The 25447-nt window shown below is 35.5% G+C and overlaps 1 protein-coding gene across 1 annotated transcript in view; it reads left to right on the plus strand.

The window, feature by feature from the left end:
• Window positions 1–1386: 1386 nt before the first annotated feature.
• TRAK2 (trafficking kinesin protein 2) overlaps window positions 1387–25447 on the plus strand; it is a 36467-nt gene continuing 12406 nt past the window's right edge. The window contains exons 1-9 of the mRNA XM_060151357.1: window positions 1387–1611; window positions 8452–8646; window positions 16835–16911; window positions 18456–18572; window positions 19563–19772; window positions 20440–20518; window positions 21948–22078; window positions 22509–22583; window positions 23522–23659. Of these exons, the coding sequence (XP_060007340.1) occupies window positions 1521–1611; window positions 8452–8646; window positions 16835–16911; window positions 18456–18572; window positions 19563–19772; window positions 20440–20518; window positions 21948–22078; window positions 22509–22583; window positions 23522–23659 (1113 nt within the window). The 5' untranslated portion in view covers window positions 1387–1520. The remainder of the gene's footprint in view (window positions 1612–8451; window positions 8647–16834; window positions 16912–18455; window positions 18573–19562; window positions 19773–20439; window positions 20519–21947; window positions 22079–22508; window positions 22584–23521; window positions 23660–25447) is intronic.

Raw genomic sequence — 25447 nt, forward strand, 5'->3', positions numbered from 1 at the left:
GCCTTTCTAAAAGCTTGTATCAATTTGCACTTTTATCAACAGTATAAGTACCACTTTCTCCGTACCCCTCCAACAATGAATATAATAAAACTTAATGTTTGCTGATCTAATGGATGAAAAATATTTTCTTTACATTTTATTTATTTTAATTATAAGTGAGGTTGAGCATCTTTTATATCAGTAGTTTTCAACTGGGGGCAACTTTGCCCCCCGCAGGCGACATTTGATACTGTCTGGAAACATTTGGGGGCTGTTAAAAGTGGGAGAGGGTCTGGGAAGAGGGTTCTACTGGCATGCTGCTAAACATCTTACAATGCACACAACAAAGTATTATTTTCCAGACCCAAATATCAGTAGTGTCAGGGCTGAGAAACCCTGTTTTATATTATTCCGTTTCATCTTCTTTGTTGGTTTATATCTGTAATTTCTGAGTTATTTTATTGTTTGCTTTAGAGTTTATAGTATACATTTTTAATTTATCACAGTTCCCCTTTGAGTGATATTTTACTATTTCATGTATGGTATAAACACCTTGCTATAGTATATTTCCATTTTTCTCCTCCTGGCCTTTGTGCTATTGTTTTAATATGTTTTACTTCTGCATATGTTATAGACCCCACAATACATTATTATTATTTTACTTTAAACAGTAGATTATCTTTAAATTTTTAAAACAGCTTTAATGAATTATAATTTACATTAGATTGCACATATTTCAAATATACAATTTGATAAGTTTTGACATATGTATATACTTGTGAAACCATTGTCACAATCAAAATAATGAACATATTTATCATCCCCCAAACTTTCCTCCTGCCCCTTGGTCATCCCTCCCCAACCCCAGGCAACCACTGATCTGCTTTCTGTCACTATAGATAAGTTTACATTTTCTAGAATTTTATATAAATGGAATCATAAACTATGTGCTTTTTTTGTCTGACCCTTTCATCCAATATATTATTTCTAGATTTATCCATGTGGTGTGTGTACCATTAGGAAAACATTCTTTTTTTTTTTTTTTTTTTTTGCGTTACGTGGGCCTCTCACTGTTGTGGCCTCTCCCGTTGCGGAGCACAGGCTCCGGACGCACAGGCTCAGCGGCCATGGCTCATGGGCCCAGCCGCTCCGCGGCATGTGGGATCTTCCCGGACCGGGGCACGAACCCGTGTCCCCTGCATCGGCAGGCGGACCCTCAACCACTGCGCCACCAGGGAAGCCCTAGGAAAACATTCTTAATGACAGACGTTCTGGGTAATTGGACTGCTGTTATTAATGAGCATGCTGAATTCTAAAGTCACTTGATGTGTTCTTTGTTTTAGGTCATGACCATCCGAGGAGTGATAATCACATGAGAGCACTCATTGCTCCAGATGTCATTTGACCATCAAAAAAAAATCTGTTTAAAAGAAAATATCCATTTGACCAGAACCTTTCTTTATTGAATGGCTTGATGGATTTCCTTTACTCTGATTCAAACCAAAGCTGTCCTGCTCAACCAAAACAAGAAAGGACCTTGCATGAGTCAATCCCAGAATGCCACTTCTACATCACCGATGGGTGAAGAAAACCTCATGAATATCAATCACAGAGACTCAGAGAGCATCACTGGTGAGTCCAGTTTAATAAATGAAGTGCTGTTGCTTACAGGATAAAATGCATATAAGACCCACCATGATGGAACTCAGCCTCTCCTTCCAGCCTGGTCTCCTCAGAGACCACTGAATTAATCTCTCTATCCCCAGGTCTCCTATCGCATTATCAAAATCTGCCTTGGGTGCTGTTCCTTATCTGCATCTGACTCCCTGTACTGTGTGAGCCCTGGCCAGTAGGAACTGCGTCACACTCGTCTCCCTTATCTTGTCTTCCTATTCCTATCTTCCTGTCTCCGCAAGAACAGGGTTGCTTGTGTTTCTGTGCCCTGCAGTCACCTAACAACAGTATCTGGCACATAAGAGGCTCTCAGGACATATAGGGTATGCAAACACAGGTACAGCCCCATAAGTCCTTATCTGCAAGACTAAATTTTAAAAACTCTGTACACCCAAAATTTTTTCTAAACTTTGGTTCTAAAACTCACTGGTCCACAAAACCTGACCTGTCCAGTTGTTTCTAGACATCTCACTTAGTTGGAATACTTGTTTGCTGAAATTGTATTAATGTGTTTAAATATGGGATACTGCTACAAAACCAGTTGGAGGTGTTATATAACATACAGTATGCACAGTTCTACTTTTCTAAAACTCCATAAAATTCTGCAACCCATCTAAACCTAAAGTTTTTCCCATTTTTTGTTCAGTTTTATTGAGATACCTGCATTAAGATACTATAAAATGCACCCATTTTAAGTGTACAGTTTGGTTCAGTATGGCCTGTGGGCCATAGTTTGCTGACGTCTGCACAACAGCATCAACACTTGATAATGTCAGTGTTTTTGATTTTAACCATTCTAGTAGGTGTGTACTGGTACCTCTGTGTGGTTTCACTTTATTTTTCCCTGATGACTAATGATGTTCAGTGTCTTTTCATGTGCTTATTGGCTATTTCTAGATATTTTGAGTTGTCTATTTAAATCATTTGCCCATTTTTATATCTGTCTTACTACTGAATTGTGGTAAATATTCTTTTTATATTCTGTGTAAATCCTTTGTTAGGTAAAGGGGTGCAAATATTTTCTCCCAGACCATGGCTTGCCTTTTCATCTTCTTAATGGTGTCTTTTGAAGAGCAAAAGTTTAAAATTTTGGTGAAGCCCAGTTTATCAATTTTTGCTTTTATAGTTCATATTTTTTGTGTCATTTCTAAGAAATCTTTGCATACTTCAAGATCACAAAGACATTCTCCTTTGTTTTCTTTGAAGAGTTTTATAATTTTTGCTTTTACATTTAGGTCAATTTTATAATTAATTTTGAATATATAATGAAGTTAGGGTCCAGATTTCTTTTTCCCAGTTGAATGTTTAATTGTTCCTGCACCATTTGTTGAAAATATTATCTTTTACACTATTGAATTACCTTGGTAATTTCATTGAAAAATCATTTGATTATGTATGTGTGGATCTATTCCTGGACTCTCCATTCTGTTTCTTTAATCCCTAAGTCTATCTTTACATAAATACCACAGTGTTTTGATTACTGTAACTCTGTAGTAAATCTTGAAATCAGGTAGTATAATTTCTCGAAGTTTGCTCTTCTTTTTAAAAAATTATTTTGGCCATTCTAGACCTTTCACATTTCTATATAAATTTTAAAAACAGCTTGTCAATTTCTGCCAACAAAGATTAATGGAATTTTGAATGGAATTATATAGACTTTGTAGAGAATTGACATCTTAAGACTATTGAGTCTTCTAATCCGTGAACATGATATATCTCTCCATTTATTTAGGTCTTCTTTAATTTCTCTTAATAGTATTTGTAGTTTTTATTACACAGGTCTTCCACATATTTTATTAAATTTAATCCTAAATTTTTAATTTTTTTCTGCTACTATAAATGACATTGTTTATTTAATTTTATTTTCCAGCTGTTTATTACTAGTATGTAGAAATGAAATTGATTCTTTATATATTGACTTTGTATTCTGCAACTTTGCTTAACTTAGTTTTATTAACTTTCTTGTAAATTCCTTAGCATTCGCTACATAAACCATAATGTCTGCAAATGGAGACAGTTTTACATATTCCTTTTCAATCTAGATGTGTTTTGTTTCTTTTTCTTGCCCTTTGAATGGGACAGGATTTCAGTATATTTTTGAATAAAAGTGGTGGGAGCAAACATCCTTGCCAAATTTCCAATATTAGGAGAGAAGTTACGGTCTTTCACCAGAAGTTTTTTGAGAATGCCCTTTTTCAAATTGAGAAAGTGTCCTTCTCTTCCTAGTTCGATGACAGGTTTTTGTCATGAATGGGTATTGAATTTTGTCAAATACCTATTTTCCATTACTGAGATGGTTTTTCTTTTTTAGTCCATTGGTGTGGTGAATTCTATTGATTTATTTTTTCATTTTAAACCAGCTTTGCATTCCTGGGGAAAACTGTACTTGGTCATGATGTATTATCTTTCTTATATATTGTGGATTTGATATACTAATGTTTTGTGTGTGTGTGTGTGTGTGTGTGTGTGTGTGTGTGTTTCCCATTCATTGGTTTGTACTCCTTTTTTTGCAATGTCTTTGCTTGATTTTGGTATTAGGGCAATGCTGGCCTCATAAAATGAGTTGTGAAGTATTCCCTTCTCTATATTTGAAAGAGTTTTTTGTAGAATTGGTATGATAACATTTTCCATCCTTTTACTTTTAACTTATCTGAATATTCAAGGGACATCTCCTATAGATAGTTTTAAGTCAGATCTTTTTTTCATCTAGTCTGACAATCTCTACTTTCTAATTGGTATGTTTAGACCATTTACATTTAATATAATTATCAGTTTAGTTGAGTCTACTGAACTCCTACTTGTTTTCTCTTTGTTCCATTTAAAAGTTCTTTCTTCCTTTTTTCCCCTCATTCCTTTCCTCTTTTGAGTTGTTCGTTTGCTGGTTTGTTTTTTTTAGGATTCCATTTTAATTCCACTATTGACCTAATAGCTATACCTCTCTTTTTTCTCAATGGTTGCTCTGAGTTTGCAATATGCATTTTTAAATTTATCACAGTCTATCTTCAGATAACATTATACTATTTCATAAAGTGACACACAGTATTCTTCCATTTCCCCCTGCCATTGTATTATTCTTGCCATGCCTTTTATATTTACATATGTTATATACATAATTGTTATTATTTTTGATTTAAACAATTATAAGTTAAATACATTATGAGAATAAAAGGCTTATATATTTCCACACAGATTTACCATTTCTGTCACTCTTTATTTCTTTTTGTAGATTGAACTTTCCATCTTATATCCTTTTTGCCTGAAGAACTTCAACATTTCTTGGAATATAGGTCAGCTGGCAATGACTAGTCAAAGTTTTTTGCTTGTCTGAAAAGTCTTTATTTCACCATTTTTAAAAGGTGTTTTCACTGGTGCAGAATTCTAAGTTGACTTTTTTATACACTTTAATGACAGTCCATTGTCATCTACCTTGCACTGCTTCTGATGAGATCATTTTTGTCTTTGTTCCCTCAAATGTAATGTGTCTTTTTTTCTCTCTCTGCTTTTAAGATTTTCTCTTTGGGTTTCTTTGTGTTTATCCTGCTTAGAGTCACTGAACTTCATTGAAATATGGATTTATAGTTTTGATTAAATTTGGAAGATTTTGACTGTTATTTCTTCAAATATCCTTGCTGCTCCCTCTTCTCTCCTCTTCTGTGACTCCAGTTGCATGTGTGTTAGACTGATTGTTATTGTGATGCAAGTCACTGATGCTCTGGTTTTTTTCCTAATCTTTTTTCACTTTAGTTTCCATTGCTATGCCTTCAAGTCTACTGTTCTTTTCTTCTGGATAGTATCTAATATGTTAATGTTATCCAGTGAATTTTTAAATTTAGATATTGTACTCTAGTTCTATTTGAATTTTATAAATATAGGAATACTTTCTGTTTCTCTTTTCATCAAATTTATGTTTTCCTTTTAAATCTTTGAGCATATTAATAATGGCTATTTCAAAATCGCTGTTTACCACGTTTATCATCTTTGTCTTTACTCGGCTTGTTTCTATTGATTTATTTTCCAAGTGGTAATGGGTTACAAATTGCTTATTCTTTGAATATCTAGTAATTTTTTATCAAATGCTGAATATTTTGAATGTTATATTGTTTGATGTTTGAATTTTCTTGTCTTATTTGAAAAACTGTTATTATTTTGGCAGGTCCTCAAGTTACTTGCTGATAATATCAATTTTTTTTTTTTTTTTTTTTTGGTGGTACGTGGGCCTCTCACTGTTGTAGCCTCTCCCATTGCGGAGCGCAGGCTCAGCGACCATGACTCATGGGCCCAGCCGCTCTGCGGCATGTGGGATCCTCCTGGACCGGGGCACGAACCCGTGTCCCCTGCGTCGGCAGGCAGACTCTCAACCACTGCGCCACCAGGGAAGCCCGATATCAGTTCTTTTGAGGCTTGTTTTTAATCTTTGCTATCTAAGTCTCTATATCACAAGACCATTCTCTAGTATGCTTTATTCTGCATTAATTTAACCCTACTACCAGGCATGACACTTCTAGGATCTTTTGATTGTCCTAACTGTTCATGAGGTTTTTCTACTCTGGTTAGATGAAATTCAGGCCTTTCTTCACTTTGTGTAGGAGAGTAACTTAATAAAGATATGAAGATGTAGAGGAAAATATGAGTGTAATGAGGACAGACCACTTTTGAGGCCATATTCAAGAGAAACAAGAGGAGGCCTTGAACCTAAATGGAGGCAATGTGGCTAGAAAGAAGTGAGCATAAGGAAGGGAGATTTGGAGGATAAAAATATTAAGACTGGACAGTCAGGAAAGCAATAAATAGTACATTTATTAGATGAACCTAAATGGAGGCAATGTGGCTAGAAAGCAGTGAGCATAAGGAAGGGACATTTGGAGGATAAAAATATTAAGACTGGACAGTCAGGAAAGCAATAAATAGTACATTATCAAAAATATGGGGGCTTCCCTGGTGGCGCAGTGGTTGAGAATCTGCCTGCTAATGCAGGGGACACGGGTTCGAGCCCTGGTCTGGGAGGATCCCACATGGCGCAGAGCAACTAGGCCCGTGAGCCACAAGTACTGAGCCTGCGCGTCTGGAGCCTGTGCTCCGCAACAAGAGAGGCTGCGATAGTGAGAGGCCCATGCACCGCGGTGAAGAGTGGCCCCCGCTTGCCACAACTAGAGAAAGCCCTCGCACAGAAACAAAGACCCAACACAGCAAAAATAAATTAATTAATTAATAAACTCCTACCCCCAACATCTTCTTTTAAAAAAAAAAATATATATATATATATATATATATATATATATATATATGGGAGCAAATAGGATTTGCTTCTAAGGATGTTATTTGAATCTACTAAACCTTGATTGTGTACTCACTTTTAAAATTATTTTTTTGAAGTAGGGAATTGGTAATCTTGAATTTTCACAGAATTTTATTATTGCTTATTAAAAGAAAATTTCTAGGGAATAGTAGTTCTTTTAATGAATGTTACTTTTTTCTTCATTTTCATTATACCCTTGAATGCCTAAGAGTCTGTTTTTAGCTCTGCATGTATTTATAGTCAACTTCTCTTCTTGCAGATTTATAATGACAATCTGTATGTGATATACTTGTGGCAGGAAAAATTTGAACAGTCGCATAGAATTCATAGTAATATTATTTGGATGTATTTTCAGAGCTCTTATTTAAGAGATCTGCTAAGGGTTGAGAGGAGCTTCTTTAGATCCATATTTAAGGTTTTAAATGTACCTCATATCTGTGATTATATACCTCATCTTTGTGGTTATGAAGCCACTGCTTGTCCTTCTGGGTGCATAGGATTGTCTGATATTGTCAGTCTCCTTGTACTTGATTTGATTAATGTCAGCCTCCTCATTGTTAAGATCAAGTAGTTGAAATTTACTCTTTTAAGGTATGTTTTCTTAAAATTAACTTTGTCGTTCTTTGCCAGAGTTAGAACATGTTTTTTATGCCACCCCCAAAGGAAATACCAGATCTCTTTTAAAAATGAAAGGGTTGATATGACATCCTGTATTTTCTCTATTTTAAGCTGTAGTATTTTAAGCATATTAAAAGAGATAACTGTTTTTTTTTTTTTTTTTTTGTAAACTGCTAAATTTGGGAGGTGTTAAATGATGGGCAGCATTTGGAACAAGAAGCCAGGAGCAAACACATGAAGGTGGAGAAGCCCAAGCGTGTTCAGAGAAATATAAGCAGGGGGAGTTAGAGGTGTGCAAGTGAGCGAGTAGTGATGTGAAAGGTATTCAAGACTTTAAATGTATCACATCTTCAGTAAGTGTTAATTTTTTTTATATCTAGCTTCTGTGAGAATGTAGTAAAATGTAATTTTTCCAGATTTTGAAGAATCCTCCCACAGAGTTCAATTCTGTTATTAAAGAACATGTCATTTTATTCCTTTTGAACTCCTTTTCTTCTGGTTGTTTTGTGTTGCCTTTTTTCCCCGAAGCATATAAGTTATTTGAGATCAGATCTCTTGTAAGCAGCACTAAATATATCGATAAGGAAGAAATAAGAAATTTTAAACTTTAAAAACATAGGTGTATTCCCTAAGCAATATATTTTTAGATAGGATACAATTAAAATTCATGGTAGTATTTTTACTATAGAAGTTCTCGTATTAAAGAAACCTAGAGAAAGGCCAACTTTCGTACCAGGATACAGTAATAAAAATCATCGGAGACATGGTATTGGCTAATGTTTCTTTGATTATCCTACTTTGACAAAACTAATTTCACCGATTTTTCTCTGTAGCCTAGAAAATTGAAATATATTGGATTCATTTACATGGAATCTCCTCTTTAGATGTGTGCTCCAATGAAGATATCCCTGAAGTTGAGCTGGTGAGCCTGCTAGAAGAACAGCTACCCCAGTATAAGCTAAGAGTGGACTCTCTCTTTCTATATGAAAATCAAGACTGGACTCAGTCCCCACGCCAGCAGCGACATGGATCTGATGCCCTCTCTCCAGTCCTTGCTGAAGAGACTTTCCGTTATATGAGTGAGTATTTTAGAGTTTGTCCATTGAACTAAAGATCATGAATATCTTGGTGTTGACTTTTAAAACATTTGACATCCCTAGCCATTGTTCAGTTTGTACCTACTTTAACTTGAACTGATTTAACAACATGAAGAGATGATTCTAATTGTGTTATGTCTGAATGCAGAAAGTTTATCATTTTTAAGACTCTGAGTGTCCAGGGTTGCAAGCATACTCAGAGGTTTCCATTTCTCTCATCTTTTACTTGATACTTTCTTCCAACTGTGGAGAAAAGGGAACTTAAAAAAAAAAAGTAGTGAAAGTATTTAAAATTTAATATCCCTTTATATTTCACAGCATTTATTATCCTAATACTTTAATATGTTGAGCCATCAGCTTTTTGACTCTAATCTACCTTACTAAACTGTGACATAGTCACAGGAACTTGTCAAGTCATTAAGAAACGGAGTTCTTAGATACATAAGTAGCTTTAAAATGCCGAGAAATACGTGCACACTATATAGTAATCTTCATCATTTACTTAAGGATTCAGAGAATATTTCAGTGAGAAAGTAAGCCAAATTTGTCCTGAAAATAAGTCTGTTTTACACCACACTCTTTAAAAATGACAAAATTAAATAGGACACCTTTTTTTTTTTTTTTTTTTTGCGGTATGCGGGTCTCTCACTGTTGTGGCCTCTCCCATTGCGGAGCACAGGCTCCGGACACGCAGGCTCAGCGGCCATGGCTCACGGGCCCAGCCGTTCCGCGGCATGCGGGATCTTCCTGGACTGGGGCATGAACCCGTGTCCCCTGCATCGGCAGGCAGACTCTCAGCCACTACGCCACCAGGGAAGCCCCAGTAATCATTAACTTTTAATGGTACTTTCCTATAACCAGATTACTTACTGCTCAGAAAAAGAATTGTAAACATTGTTTAAACTTGAATTAGGAACTCAAATAGAACTGTATTTCTGTCCTCAACAATTCTTATAATTAGCTGAATATTAAACTCAAATAGAACTGTATTTCTGTCCTCAACAATTCTTATAATTAGCTGAATATTAAATTAAGGCCCTTAAGATTTTCTTAACTTCATAGTTTGAGAAGTTACTTGCTTGAGATTTTCTCGAAAATGCTTTTTAAATGGAACACTATTTTATTTCCATTTCCCTTTGTTCCCTGAGTTTTTAGATTTGTGAGAAAATTTCAAACTGAAATTTCAATTTCATTGGGATAAATTTAGTTTGTCATTATTCTGATAAAGCAGCATAGAAAGTGCCCCTTAGTTTACATGTTCTTTGTTCTATATGCTGCTGGAGGGGACAGTGAGGGAGACTAGCTAGAAAGATGTCTTAGATCATGATTTAATGGAGTTACTTTTAGGATGAATTTTAAGTAAAAAGACTGGGAAATAAAAGGTAAACAGATTCTAAACTACTTGGTTTATAGGACTTTACATAAACAAACCATAGTGTTCAAGGGAGCAGTTTAAAACTTGAGATTAATAGGATGTTACAAGATCCATACTTCCAAGATCTGGAAAAGTGTCCTATTCCTTTCATCTAATGGTACTATTTTCACTTCAACAATTTGAAAATTAAACTACATATGATACACCTAATATCATGAAGCATAGAAGCTAGGATCATCATCCGTTCACTGATACTTTATCTCTGTACTGTACTTTAATTTCACTGTTATTTTAAAGGTATCAATTCTTTGGGTTAACAGTTCACTCAAATATAAATAAACTTCATTATGAATTTCTATCTTATGAATGTAAAAGATAAGTGATTTACTTTGTTTAGCAAATTGACCAAGATTTTAAAATCACGGGGACTTCTCTGGTGGCACGGTGGTTAAGACTCCTCCTGCCAATGCAGGGGACAAGTGTTCGATCCCTGGTCCAGGAAGATCCCACATGCCATGGAGCAACTAGGCCCGTGCACCACAACTACTGAGCCCTCGTGCTGCAACTACTGAAGCCCGTGCACCTAGAGCCCGTGCTCTGCAACAAGAGAAGCCACCTCAATGAGGAGCCTGCACATCGCAACGAGGAGTAGCCCCCGCTCACCACAACTAGAGAAAGCCTGCGCACAGCAATGAAGATCCAACGCAGCCAAAAATAAATTAAAAAAATTTTTTTAAAAAAAGAACTTTAAAAAGCATGATACAAACCATTCTCTTACCCTTTTCCACAGTTTTCTATCCCCTTGAGATGTCAAGATTTGTGGTTTAGAATAGTTACTACAGACCCCGGCAAGCCATCCTAGGGTTCAGCTCCCTGGTGCTGTTTCAGCCCCTTCTTATCCTGACTTACCTCACATGCCAGTAGATACTCATGCTCATTAAAATGAATTATAACAGCTAATAAAAAGAGGCGGCACAGGCAGAGGCACTTTCTCTTTTATATAACACAAAGAAATTGAAAGAGCCATGAGAAGAAAATAAAGAAATTTGGAAGGAAACATGGGCAAGGTTTTGGGATGGGAACCTATCTCACATGAATAAAAGGACACTGGTTGTTCTTTGAAGCCCCTACCAAACCAGAAAGAGATTGCTCTCAAGTGTTTTATTTTAAAAGTAAACAATGGGTAGGTCCAAAAAAGTAATTCTCTCCTAGTCCCTGCCTTACACACACAAAGTTTAAGATAGTCAAAGAATGTTTTGCGTGCAGGGTTTTCTTAATTTTATTGAGAGCCCCACAGTGACATGGGGCAAGCAGTGCGATCAGATCACACTGTGACAGAAAGTACCATTTATTTGTTCGTGTGAAGGCTAAAAATAGAAACCTGATCTGCCCTTCAGGGTATTTTTTATTTGGGAGTAAGGGATCACCTGTACCACTTCCTAATGCATAAGAAAAAGGGGGGTGGTTATATAAATTGTAATTAAGGCATCATTAATTACACGTACCAAGTGATATTATATGTCATTAATGATGTGTAATAATTACACATCATTAATGACATATAATGTCACTTGCTAAAAACACAGATCCTTGTGCTACCATCCCAGATCTACTGATTCAGAAACTCTGGAGGTGGGGCCCGTCTATTTTAACAAGTCCTCCTGATGGTACTGGTGCACACTCAGATTTGAGAAACACTGATCTAAATCTTTGTCACCAAAGCCATATGGCCATTTCACAGTGACATTAATTGGAGAATTTTAGGAATTAGGGAGGGTGTAGAATTTTGCAGAGAAATAGATTGTAGAAATTATTACTTCTGGCTGATAGTTATACTTTTCCTCAACTCTGCCCTTGAAAATCATTAACCTGTACTGGCAAGAAAGGAAATACAACAGATAATGTTCAGGAAGCATTAACCATAAGTCAAGTTGTAGAGGTTAGCGGATTCATAATTCCTCGCAACCAGTTCCACAGAAGAATTAAGCCATATGCCCTAAGACATCTATTGTAGAATGAATTACCTTTTCATCTCTACATTATGTACTAGGTAGGTATTATTTGTCAGAGAATTGAGAACATTGTCACTCAAAGCATTATCTATGGGGCTTAATTCTCGCCTGGAACCCTGTTGAGAAAGGCTGTCCTAGACCGTATATATCACCAGCCTCCTTTTTGTTCTGCCTCAGTTCTTTTGAAGGCAGTTTTTTGTATTGCAGAAATGTTCTCTGTATTATAGTAGCAAGAACCACTTCTTTGGGGTTAAAACCTCAAGACCTGTCCGTAGTTATCAGGAGTTATTCTAGCTTTTACTCTGCCATGTGAAACTGTGTGTTTCATTTTTGTTTTTTGTTGTCTTGCTTTTGTTTTTTGGTGTGGGAGGTTTGGAGAGTGATGAAAGATTAGAAGTCTTTTAAAAATTAGATAATTGGGGTAAAAACTCTAGACCTTGTAAAAGGACATATGAGAACTATTCAAGAACCATCTCATATAAATAACAGGGATATCAAAATGGATTAACATTGGCATTTTCCATCCTGAAAATGATTGGGGGATGGTTGATGTGAAATTACGCAGATATAACATAGAGTAAGAATTAGTGAAGTGCTTATATATATCTCCCCATGTTTTTTCAAGAATATTAGATTCTCCAAATATTAACCAAAAATGTTGAACATTAACTAACAACCTTAAGAAACCAAAAATGTTCTGTACAAATGTTTATTTTCTCCCTGATATATAATTTGTTCTTAGAGAGTTAGAAAGCTCATGTCTGGAAACAAGCAAGGAGCATTGGTAATTTCTGTACCATTTAACATATTTTATTTTAACCTCTGAGAACTGAAGGAAAAATAGTATTTGATAGAATTATAATAAAGTCAGCCTGCTTGGCCCTGAATTCTTGGTTACTACAGTGAAGAATTAGTCTATCACTTTGGAAGCATTTAATCACAATACTTAAATGCCAAGAGAATACTTAAGAGCTTTGCCCTGAGTACTTTTGGAATCATCCCAAGCAGCCTATCTTTATCAGGAGTATTGTGTTAAAGAAGAGAAGACAGAACTGATTAGGCTGCAGAGAGGAATCCTTTGTGTTCCTCTATGAATTGAGCAGCTCGGTGCAGTTGAGGTGGCCCAGCCTTTGGGGCTTGGTGGTCTATAGACTGTTTCACTTAAAACATAAGAATTGGAGAATTCTGTTTGCATTATCTAACTACTTTACTGTAATAAATATTTAAGCATTTGAAAATTCATTTTTCCTTTTTGAAACCTCTTAACAAGAGCTGCTACTTTTTGATTGCAATGATAACATTTGTTCTTCATGGAAAATTAGCAAAAAACTGAACAGAAAACAACAGATCAACCATAACCCCCACTCAGAGATAACCACTATTAACATTTTGATTTATAGCCTTCCAGCCTCTCTCGTGTATAGACATGTATAGATATACTCACACGTTAAAAACAAAAATGGGGCTTCCCTGGTGACGCAGTGGTTGAGAGCCCATCTGCCAATGCAAGGCACACGGGTTCGTGCCCCGGTCCGGGAAGATCCCACATGCCACGGAGCAGCCAGGCCGGTGAGCCATGGCCGCTGAGCCTGCGCGTCCGGAGCCTGTGCTCCGCAACGGGAGAGGCCACAACAGTGAGAGGCCCGCATACCCCAAAAATTAAATAAATAAATAAAATGGTACGTATGTTGTTTTATAACTTGTGTTCACAGATAAATACTCTAATATTTCATCAGATAAAAGCCTTTTGATCTTGGTGGGACTGTGGTAGAAACAGCAACATCGTGCAAAGAGCCCATTCCCGTCACTGAGAATGAGCAGACCCAAGTTTTTTCTTATGACCTTGTGAGACGGGAGTTGTTATCACCTCATTATTGTATTGGTTTTGCCACTAATAGTTTGCTTTGCTGTCTTGGACATGTCACATAATTCCTCTTAGTCAAGGTTCCTCATATAAGAAAAAGAGATCATTAAACTAGGTAACTTATTAAGGTTCAGCTTTAAATTGTCAGACTATGACAGATGTTAAGCACTTATGGGAAATATATTTTAGTTTCTCCTCACTAAAACATATTTTATTCTAAACACTTCTTTTCTATATTACTGTGTCCTTCATTTTCTTTTCCCCTTTCATCATGTGTGACTGGTACCTCACAGCATTTTATTACATCCTTAATTTACTGGTTTGACTTCAGATTAAATTTGCCACTTCATCTTCAACTCTTATCAGTCGTATAATATAAGCCATGTCATGTATTTTTAAATTAGTTGTATAAAAACTGTTTTTAACTGAGTCTCCAGAATTGCTGGTTCTTGCTTTGAGTGTTAACCCTGGATCAGTAGTTTCCATCCCTAGCTTCACGTCAGAACATCTGGCATATTTTACGTACTACCTGTGCCCTGGACTTCCTCCAAATGAATTAAATTAGAATCTGGAGTTGAGACCCACTGCCCTGCATTACATTTGTTTTTGCAACCATTGGCTAGTTTTCTGTAGTTTAGAGTGTAGATATATTGACTTGATTTTTTTCCCGTGTATTATTGAGACAAGCAGTAGAAGAGACCACACACTGTTAGTATCTGCCTTAATTTTTAATCCTTTGTTCCTGCTATGCTACCAAGTTAAACTGTGAAGATTCCTGGCCCAAAAGCCTATTTCCCTTATCCCTGAGGTTAAATTATAGTTTAATTTATACTAATAAGTAAAAATTCTCTACTTGTAAATAAAAATTCTTTGGGAGTAAAAATGTTTCTTTCTAGTGTTTTTGTTGTTGTTGTTTTTAGTTTTCTTATTTTCAATTTAAAACTTTTTCAGCTATCTCCTAACACTATCAACCCAACACTTTGTTTTACTTTTAACTAGAAGTAAGACTATCATTAATAATTAAGCTCTGGGTAATTCCCAGTTTCATATTTTTTAATTTTTTTTTTTTATATTTATTTATTTATTTTGGTTGCACCGGGTCTTAGTTGCAGCAGGCAGACTCCTTAGTTGGGGCTCATGGGCTCCTTAGTTATGTCACATGTGCTCCTTAGTTGTGGCCAGCAGGCTCCTTAGTTGTGCATGCACATGGGATCTAGTTCCCTGACCAGGGATCGAACCTGCGTCCCCTACATTGGAAGGCAGATTCTTAACCACTGCACCACCAGGCAAGTCCCAATTCCCAGTTTCATTTTAAGCAGTGGTGCTAAGAAGAAAAATTAAAAGCTCAGATTAAAGTAAAACCTATCTAATGGTGTCTTTTGAGCAACCTTAAGTGTTAAGATGGGACTAAAGAAGTATAGATGACTTAAATCATAGTTTCTGCTGCCAACTCAGTGCATTATTTACAGAGAATTTTAAATCAGGGCTGTTTCATACATACCAGTTGTGTTTAAAGAGTATAGCTGTAAATAGTTACATGATACTTAGCAGTTTACTAAATACTACTTAGTAGATTATCATATTTGAACCTCCTAATGACCTTGTGAGAGGTTATCACTTCATATTATAAATGTGGAATCTGAATCTCAGAATGGGTAAGTGACTTGTTCAAGCTCACTCAAATATGTGAATTCAGCTTTTCTGCTTCAAACCTCTGATTTTTCACACTTCAAGGCAAACTAATTTTAAAAGCAGTCTAAGTCAAACACAAGTCTGTTTCATATAATGTACTCCAAAGTCAAAAGATCCCTCTTTTATTATGCATCATTACCTTAAAAAGGTATTGCTTATTGTGATTGTGGAATCATTAGGATCATATCTGTTCTTTTCTTTGGAGCTAAATTAGTCAAGTGCAGTTCCTGAATTTATGGAGTGCCAGAAATAATGGGTTTGAGTTATGCAAGGAATACTGTAGTATACAGTTTAGTTTATAGCAAAGGCCTACATATGATGAAGCTTATCATAAAGAGAAAGGATTTTTAATTAAGCTAAAAAGTGTTATGGTTCATAATAGAATTACAAGAAGTCCTACAAGTCCTATTCCTTGTTTATTGATATTAGCTCACATGACAGGTGATCATAGATGTTCAAGATAATCACAACAGAATTCTAATTAAATTCCTTTATACATAACTCCTCGTGAACTCGCCCCTCAATAACTTTAATTTAGATTAGGATGTAAAACAGTTGGTGGTTCAATTCATTCTCCAGTCCCACATTCTCTAGTGTGAGTGAACCAAAGTTCCAATCTTTTTTTTAAATTAATTAATTAATTAATTTATTTATTTATTTTGGCTGCATTGGGTCTTCGATGCTGCGCACAGGCTTCCTCTAGTTGTGGCGAGCGGGGGCTACTCTTCACTGTGGTACACAGGCTTCTCACTGCGGTGGCTTCTCTTGTTGCAGAGCATGGGCTCTAGGCGCATGGGCTTTAGTAGCTGTGGCGCATGGGAAGCGTTGCTCTGCGGCACGTGGGATCTTCCTGGACCAGAGCTCGAACCCATGTACCCTGCATTGGCAGGTGGATTCTTAACCACTGCGTTACCAGGGAAGTCCCCAAAGTTCCAGTCTTACCAAAGGAAGAGGAGACAGTCAGGAGGTAGCTGCCTCGTGATCATTTGATACTTTCTTAATTTATTGTATGATGTACATTTTGTTTGTAGTAATTGGTCTATTTCCTGAGTGTCTAACACATGAAATATTTCTTTCCCTTTTCTTTTTTCACCTATTTTTTTATTCTGAATGGCTTTTTGTAAAAGCCCGGGTTGTTTGTTGTGTTGTTATCTTTCAATTCTTATGACTGTTTAAAACTTTGTGTTATTTCTATATCCTATAAACTGTTGTTTTTAACTATCTTAGTTCTAGGCACAGACAGGGTGGAGCAGATGACCAAAACTTACAATGACATCGACATGGTTACACATCTCCTGGCAGAGGTAGGAATATGTCTTTTTTTTCTCCAGTACAAAAAGCTAAAACTTAAAGATCATTTCGAATCTATCAAATTTGCATATCAATGAAAAATGATGATGTCTTTGCTCTAGGTTGTTCTGTATAAGGTTGTTACGGATAGAACAACTGGCATACCACCTGGCATTCCAAAGAAGATGGCTCCTGAAGTTTATTGTTATGAAATTGTAGAGGGCTTAATTTTTTGTTGTTGTGTTATAATGGTGCTGGCTGGCTTCTGAGTCCTAGAAAAGCAATCTTTTAAAAAAATTTTTTTAAAATAAATCCTTGGTGTCACTCACCCTGAAAACAGAGCTGCCCATTCAAGAAGCAGCTCCATTGCAAATCAACACCAATAGTTTGAAGCGTCTTCCCTTTTCTACTTTTATTCAGGCTATTATTTGAGCTCACTTTGTCCATGACATTTTTAGTGTGTATAGTATATCTCTTCGAAGTGGCGGTCAAGAGGTCTCTCCCTATGCTTCAATTTCAGTTGATCTGATGGAAATTTCAGTCTTTCTCTTTGAAGTACCCTTCTCCCCATATGCCCCCCTAACCCCCAGCAGCTCCCCAGAATGATTTTGTGTATGCCACTTAGCCTATGTTGAAAATGAGGTAAGTGGGCCTTGAAAATTTGGAGATAATCCATCCACCTGTTTTCATGTTGCTGTGGACCAAAAAAATAGAAGCATAATTTTATTTTATTTACGGTGATTAATGTAAGTGGAACCCATTCTCATATACTATAAGGCACTCAGATGTATATTGATAGTTTTCCACCTTACAGAATACAATCCTCACCACCACCATGTCGAGGATTCCTATGCCTTGCTAAGTATCACCATCTACCCAGAAAGAGTAACTCTTGCCTTGCTTGACTTTTCTCTAGGCTTCCCTGCATCATTACCACCAATTTCTTTAGACTCCTTTCTTTTCTACACTCTAAGAAGAACCCTGTAGCCTCAAAATGTCCAGTCTATTATATCCCCTATTTTATTTCACATCATGATTCTTATACCAGTTGACAATAGGGCTCTTGATTATGCTTTCCTCTAAGTCTCTGGCTCAGAATGCATATAAGCTTTGCCCTAATTGGAACTGTATTCAACCTGCCTACTGTATCATTACCATGCTTAATAGACAAATGCATTCAACAAATATTTATTTGGCTTTTACTGTGTGTCAGGCCCTGTCCCCATTTTTAAAGACTATACTGATTTTGTAATTCCCTAAAGTCATAAGTTGAAAGGTTGGGTTGCTCTATCCTAATTAATGGGGTGATCAGTAAACCTCACTTGATATCAAGAAATGCCCTCTTGCATTTATAACTGTGGTGGTCATCCATTTGACTAATGTATACTAAACATCATTTGTGTGTCAGGCCCTGTATTCATTTGTAATATCTGGGCATTAAAATGGATCTTGATGCTTTCTAGGACATTGCTTTTGAGTTTAGCAAAAATGACTGCAGAATTTTAAACTACCACTTAATTTTGTTTGTACTCAGAAGATGTGTTTGGTATTTTAACAGAGGGATCGTGATCTGGAGCTAGCTGCTCGAATTGGACAAGCTCTCTTAAAGCGGAACCATGCCTTGTCTGAGCACAATGAAGCCCTCGAGGAGCAACTGGGACAAGCCTTTGATCAAGTAAGTCTTGGATCAAGTATTTGCAGCATGAAGCAATTAGGTCTTGGGAAATGGAGAATTTATTTTCCTGGGTGTCCCTAAAGTGATGACAATAGTATCCATTAAACTAACCAGTAGAGAAATGAAGTGTTATTGTACAGAGGAGTACTCAGTGACTCTACCTTAGTCTATATAAAAGCTTGTATTCAGTACCTACAGTACTTGTGGCATCCTGCTTAGAATCTAACACTTTATCCTTACTCCTTCCTATAGACTTTTTGTGTGATCTTATCTTAAATTTATTTTTTAAAAATGTACCCCCAAATAATAGATACCCAAAGGAAGTATCTTTATTCAGAAACCCAAACAAAAGGAGAAAAGGAAAGAAATTTTTGAAACTATATTTATCCCATAGCAATAAATATTTTTAGTGAGAACTGATTTATTATTAATTTGAATGGTTACATTTTAAATCTTCCATAATTTGTTATTATCTGGTTTCATTTATATTTTATAAATCATCATATTTAATAACATTCAAGTCTTTGTGTTAAAAGTACTTATTCCCTAGAACTAAAGTTGGGAAGTCATGTATAGTTACACAGCTTAAAAAATACAAACCTTTAGGATGAGAATTTGAAGTAAGGTTCTATTCTGATACTTTGAAGTTTCTTCCATTTTGTTTTGTTTTGAACTGTGAATGTATCATCTTATGTGAAATTTTCCTCCTATATTCCCATTATATAGAATATGGAAATTGGCTTTTCTTTTCACCTAGTATAGAAAAAGCTGTATTTGTTGAGTTAATGCTCTAAAATTATAGCTTAGGAAGTATCTGAGGTTTGTTACTCTCTTTGTAGCCCTTGTTACTTTAGTCAGTAAAACCTAACAGCTGATTTTATGACTTTGTTGTATGGTGAGAAACAATTGCTCTGTGAATTAGAAGCTATATTACTTGTAAATAATGCAAAATAAAGACCATTTTGTAAATCAAACCCTTTTGATGTACAGGTTAATCAACTGCAGCATGAGCTGTCCAAGAAAGATGAGTTACTTCGAGTTGTCTCCATTGCTTCTGAAGAGAGTGAAACTGATTCCAGCTGCTCTACACCTCTTCGCTTCAATGAGTCCTTTAGCTTATCTCAAGGTTTGCTGCAGTTGGACATGCTGCAAGAAAAGCTCAAGGAACTGGAAGAAGAGAATATGGTTCTTCGATCCAAGGTACAGTCAACTTAATTCTCACTCTCCTTTACCTTAAAGGCTATAAGGTTTAGGTCCAGGTAGTATTGAGGTGAAATATGGCATAACTAAGGACTTGCTATTGACATTCCAGTGGGGGGGGGGGGGCGGTGACAGCCAAGGCACAGGTGCTTGCCCTCCATTGTTACTTAGATCCCACTGAAAAGTGGATAATAGCAAGCTGACAGGTGGAACAGAGAAAGGCACAGCATAGAATATATAGCTTGTGGAGTTTACACAAATAACTAAATAATTACAACTAAGTTAGGAACTATATTGGAAAACTACAGTGTTTCATGAGCTTATATAATGGGGGGTTGGGGAATGGATCAAAGAAGTCCTACTTAAACATGTGACATTTTAGCTGAGGCTAAGGGTTAGCCTATCAGAGATATATGTAGTGGAGGGGAGGGGTTGGGGTGGGGATGAATAGACATGTGCAAAGGCCCTGAGAGGAATAAGGGGGAGATATTTGTCGTATCCTTTTCCATGGTCTTTATTTTATGATAGATAAAGCTTTATGAGTTTTTGTTTTCCTTTGTAAGTGATGAACTTTTATCTTTAAATAAGTAGTAAAGATTTTTTTAGTTAATACTATAAAATCATTAGAAGGTAATATCACATACTGATTTTTTTTTTTTTCTTGAAGGCTTGTCACATAAAGACAGAAACGATTACCTATGAAGAGAAGGAACAACAGCTTGTCAGTGATTGTGTTAAAGAACTTCGTAAGTTAATGTATTCTGTTTTATAGCCTTTGGGCAGTTCTTTGGTAGGATATCACTAACTCAGAAATTAGGTCAATGGTTTCAATAGAAGCATCTCAAGAAACAGTTTTAAATAATTGCTGAAAATCTTGGAATATCACATTGAGCCCACAACTCTAAATAAAGTACCATATGTACTTTTAAGAAGTATCTTTGTTTCAAATTGTCATCATCATTAAATAAAGACCTATATTTCTACCCATTATAGCGTGTTAGAATGAAAGTAACCAAAGCTCTTATTTTGTTGATGAGGAAATAGTCCTATAGAGAATATGATTTGCCAGAGTCAGAAAACTGATTAGTAGCAAATCTAGGGCTTAAATGATGGTGTAAAACGTAACACTCAATGAGTATTTGTTAAATGCCAGCTCTGTGTCTATAAAGGAATAAATTTTACTTTCTTGTATTGTTACCTAAAATTTTTAAAAGTAAATCAGTTGGAAAAAGATCAGCTTTACTAGAGAAAAAATTTTAATCTCTTTATAAATATTGATATATATAGCCTTTTATGTTGAAAGAGAAGGTATGATAACAACATATCAGATCATTTGAGCTGTGGGCTTCAGAATGTGGTACCTTGCACAGAATATTAGAGAACCAGAGTAATGTAAATTGAATCTTCTCCATCAACACTATCATTACCCACCTTTTACACTTTAAAAACAAAAAGCAATGACTTACCTAAGAGCTTATATTCTGGTCTCCTGTCTCCTTATTGCCATCCTTTGAATTGCTATAGACTTTCCATCGATTTAAAAATAGTTTTATATAACACTTAGAAATAGCTTTGCCACTTGGGTTTAGATGTCAAAATTTTTATATGAAACAAAGATTTATTTCCCCAGTGGAATTCTAAAGCATGCAAGAATGCTGCATTGTAAGAATTGCTTTAGAGGCCCTACTCAGTTTGCTGGGTATCCCAGAAAGTCTCTCCTACAGAAGCATCTCAGTAGCTTTTACAGATTGTGACTGTTCCATTCTGGAAATATTCCTTTGTTAGATTTGTTAAGTTTGATTTTCATTTCTTTTGGGATCTTATTTACATTCCTGAAGAGTTTTCAAAGACATAAATGTCTTGGCCCTTGCAAAGATATATAATTCACCTATCTCTAAAAGATTGAGGCAGAATCTTTAGCTTGCTTGCCTTTACAAGTTATCTCTTTTTAGCTTCAGTGCCTCCTATTAAATTCCCAGCATTAGTCTATTTCAGAAGAATCTTTAATTTTCTCTATTGGGTTATCCGGGTTTATTATTTTAAATTATGTTAGAGAAAAAGCAATTCGCGATAGTCCAGTGCTTGTTACAAAACAGGATTTGGCCCACAGGCCATAGTTTACCAACCTCTGCCCTACATTTATATTAATTTTAAGTTTTTTATTTTGTTTTCCAGGTGAAACAAATGCTCAGATGTCCAGAATGACTGAAGAATTGTCTGGGAAGAGTGATGAACTGATTCGTTACCAAGAAGAGATTTCCTCTCTCTTGTCTCAGATTGTAGATCTTCAGCACAAACTTAAAGAAGTAGGTTCATTCATTCAACAGATGTTTGTTAAGCACTGACCTAGTACTATGCACTCTGCTAAGTGCTAGGTACATTAAGCAAAAGAAACATAGTCCCCACCATTTTACATTGCTTTAGTCTGATTGCTGTTTTAGTCTTCTGTCTTGAAATATCATGAATAACTACTTTCAAATCACTATTTCTTTCCATAAAATGGATTTTCCTCAGAAAGTTGTGATATGAACTACTGATTCATGCTCATCGTCCTCTGAACACCTTGATGAATTTTGTATTCTGCCCATTTTATTGCACTTATTTGGCTTTTGAAAGGTTACCTTTTGATAATCCTCTGGACTATACCCCTGAAATATGTCTTAAGATGTCTTAAAAAGAGAGTAACCTGTATTTTATATGGGAAGGCTTCACATGTCTCTTTTAATATGTTGTTAGCATGTGATTGAGAAGGAAGAGCTGAGACTTCACCTCCAAGCTTCCAAAGATGCCCAAAGACAACTGACGATGGAGGTAATGAAATCTTCCTTTATCTTGTGCTATATGGGAGGGGAGGAATGAATAGTTCCTTTCTTCTTTGTGAATAAGAATGGCTAAAGGTGATAAACAGATTTAAAACAACAACAGAAGATGAAGCTGAAAATTATGAGATCTAAGAAGTAAAGCTTTTTAAAGATTCTGTCTCTAAAATAATAGTAACAAGGCAACATCCTTCTTGATTAATAAGAAAATCTTGAGTTTATAAGATTCTTTAGGAATATATTACCCTTTTACAGGTCTATATTAACTAACCCAACAGTTTTTAAAATAAGATAATCTGCATTTTTTAATAAGCACCCCTAGCCCTATTGATGCTGATGATCTAGCCCACATAACACACTTGAAGAAATTTTTGAAGTTAAAATGTTCTCTGAAAATTATGTACTCTTTTAACATGCTTGTGTATCTAACTATAAGAAAAATTTTGAAACAAGGGAGAAGAAACTACTTGTTTAGGATGATTGAGCACCCTGACATCTTATTAAATACTTTGTAGACTTGATCTTGTCATTTACAGACTTCATAGTTCATTCATGTTCATTATGTTTAAAAATATACATATCTAATATTCCACTAAACTAACTTGACCATAGCTATTATACTTCCTCTAAGTTTTTTTTTTTAAGGATAGGAAGCATTAAATATTGAATTGACAGTTATGGTTGTCTCAGCTACATTTCACGTTTTTAGGAAATCATGCATATATATAATTCTGGCCAAGACACCCCTAAATCTGGCAGCTTGAAATATATATACTTTCCTTGCTTAGTCTGTTTCAGAGTCTTTGTCTTAAATTTAAATTCATAAAATTAGTCCTCTGGATAAAATTTAAATTTATCCCAATGGGATTTTTTCCCCATTGTCATTTTGAGAATATAATAAGGAACACTAATTGCCATCCTATCTTTCAGCTGCATGAGTTACAAGATAGGAATATGGAGTGTCTGGGAATGTTACATGAATCGCAAGAAGAAATAAAGGAACTTCGGAATAGATCTGGCCCTGCTGCTCATCTCTACTTTGCCCAGCCATATGGAGTTTTTCCTGGGGTAAGGAACTGAGAAAGAAACTTGAGATTAGATGGTCCTGAGAATAATATGGTTTCTAATGGTGTAAAGCATCTTGAGAAGAGGTAACATGGTTTGTCCTTGTTGATTGAATTTAATTATTGATTTAGGCCTTCATTTGCATATCTGTATCTACCTTAATAGTCTTTATTTATTGTAGCCTTCCTTCTAACAGTTGACCTTCCAGATTTATTGTGTGAGATGAACCCTAAGGAAATTAAGTTTAGGTCTGTGTCCCATAGAGTTACTTAAACTTCAGTCATCCTCCTTACCCTAATCCCACCACATACCACTTATTCAAATAGTGCTCTGAACATTTAAAACCTCTTTTAACAGATCTTGAGTTTCTTGCTATATTTAACTTCAGTTAGAGTGTAAGTCCCATGAGAGCAGGAATCATATTGATTTGATTCCTCAATAAACAATCTTTTTTTTTGAAATAAAGAAATTAATGAAAACTTCTGAATTTATGCCCGAATTTGTAATGTTGGTTCAAAGAGTTATTTTAATAATCTAGTTCTTAACACTTGCAATCCTGTGAAATTTTTTAAAAGACTGAAACTATAAATTATAATAGATTTTCTAGAGAATATTGGGACAGAATATTTTTTAATTTTTAATTTTGAGGTAATTTTAAACTTAGGATAACGTTCCAACAATAGTACAAAAAACTCATATATCCGTCATCTAGATTTCTCAAATTTAATATTTTACTACATTTGTCATATTGTTCTCTTATTTTTCCTGGACCATTTAACAGTAAGTTGCAGATAACCCTATTACCCCTTAATAATTCTGTGTGTATTTATTAAAAACAAGGATACTCTCAAGGACATTCTCCTACATGACAACATATAACCATCAACTTCTGGATATTGACATTGATACAATACTATCTCTGTCTCATCCACAGAACCATTTAAATTTTGCCAGTTGTCCCAACAGTGTCCTTTGAAGAATACATTGCATTTGGTTGTTTCAATCGGGGACAGTTCTTCTGTCTTTGTTTTGTCCTTCATGACCTTTGTAGAATGTCCTCAGTTTGGGTTTGTCTGTTGTTTCCCCACAATTAGATTTAGGTAATGCCATGTTCTTCTCAGAACATTGTATTACAAGGCACACATTGTCTCTTTTTCCCATTGCTGATGATATTAATTAACTTTGATCGCTTGGTTAAGGTAGTATCTGCCAGTTTTTTCCATTGTAAGGTTAATCATTGTTAATAGTTAATTGAATTAATGTTACTAAATTAACTTTGTATTGATGAAAATTGTCAGATACTACCTTAACCAAGTGATCAAAATTACTATTTTGGGGGTGATACTTTGAGACTGTTTAAATATTCTGTTCCTCATCAAGCCTTTACCCACTAGTTTTAGCACCCATTGATGGGATGTATCTGACTCAGTTATTACTATGATAATTGCCAATGGTGACTTTTTAATTCCATCATTTTTTCAACTTTTTTTAATTGGCATTCTTTTATAAGTTAGAGCTTTTCTGTGTCATTTATTTATTCATTTGTTCATTTGGTTATGTCAATATAGACTCAGGGATTCCTATTTTAATCAGTGGATTATAATCCATTATTACTGTTTTTTATTTTGATACTTAAATTGTCTAAGATATGACCAGTGGGATCTCCTTCAAGCTTCTCTTGCCCTTTCCCTGGCCCAGTCCTGGGATCAGCCATTCTCCAAGGAGCTCTGGTTATTTTTAATGAGAAATGATATTTAGAATCCAAAATCTGGGTGCTAGGTATCCAATGCC

Source organism: Lagenorhynchus albirostris, chromosome 6 (assembly GCF_949774975.1).
Source record: "Lagenorhynchus albirostris chromosome 6, mLagAlb1.1, whole genome shotgun sequence".
Classification (NCBI taxonomy): Eukaryota; Metazoa; Chordata; class Mammalia; order Artiodactyla; family Delphinidae; genus Lagenorhynchus; species Lagenorhynchus albirostris.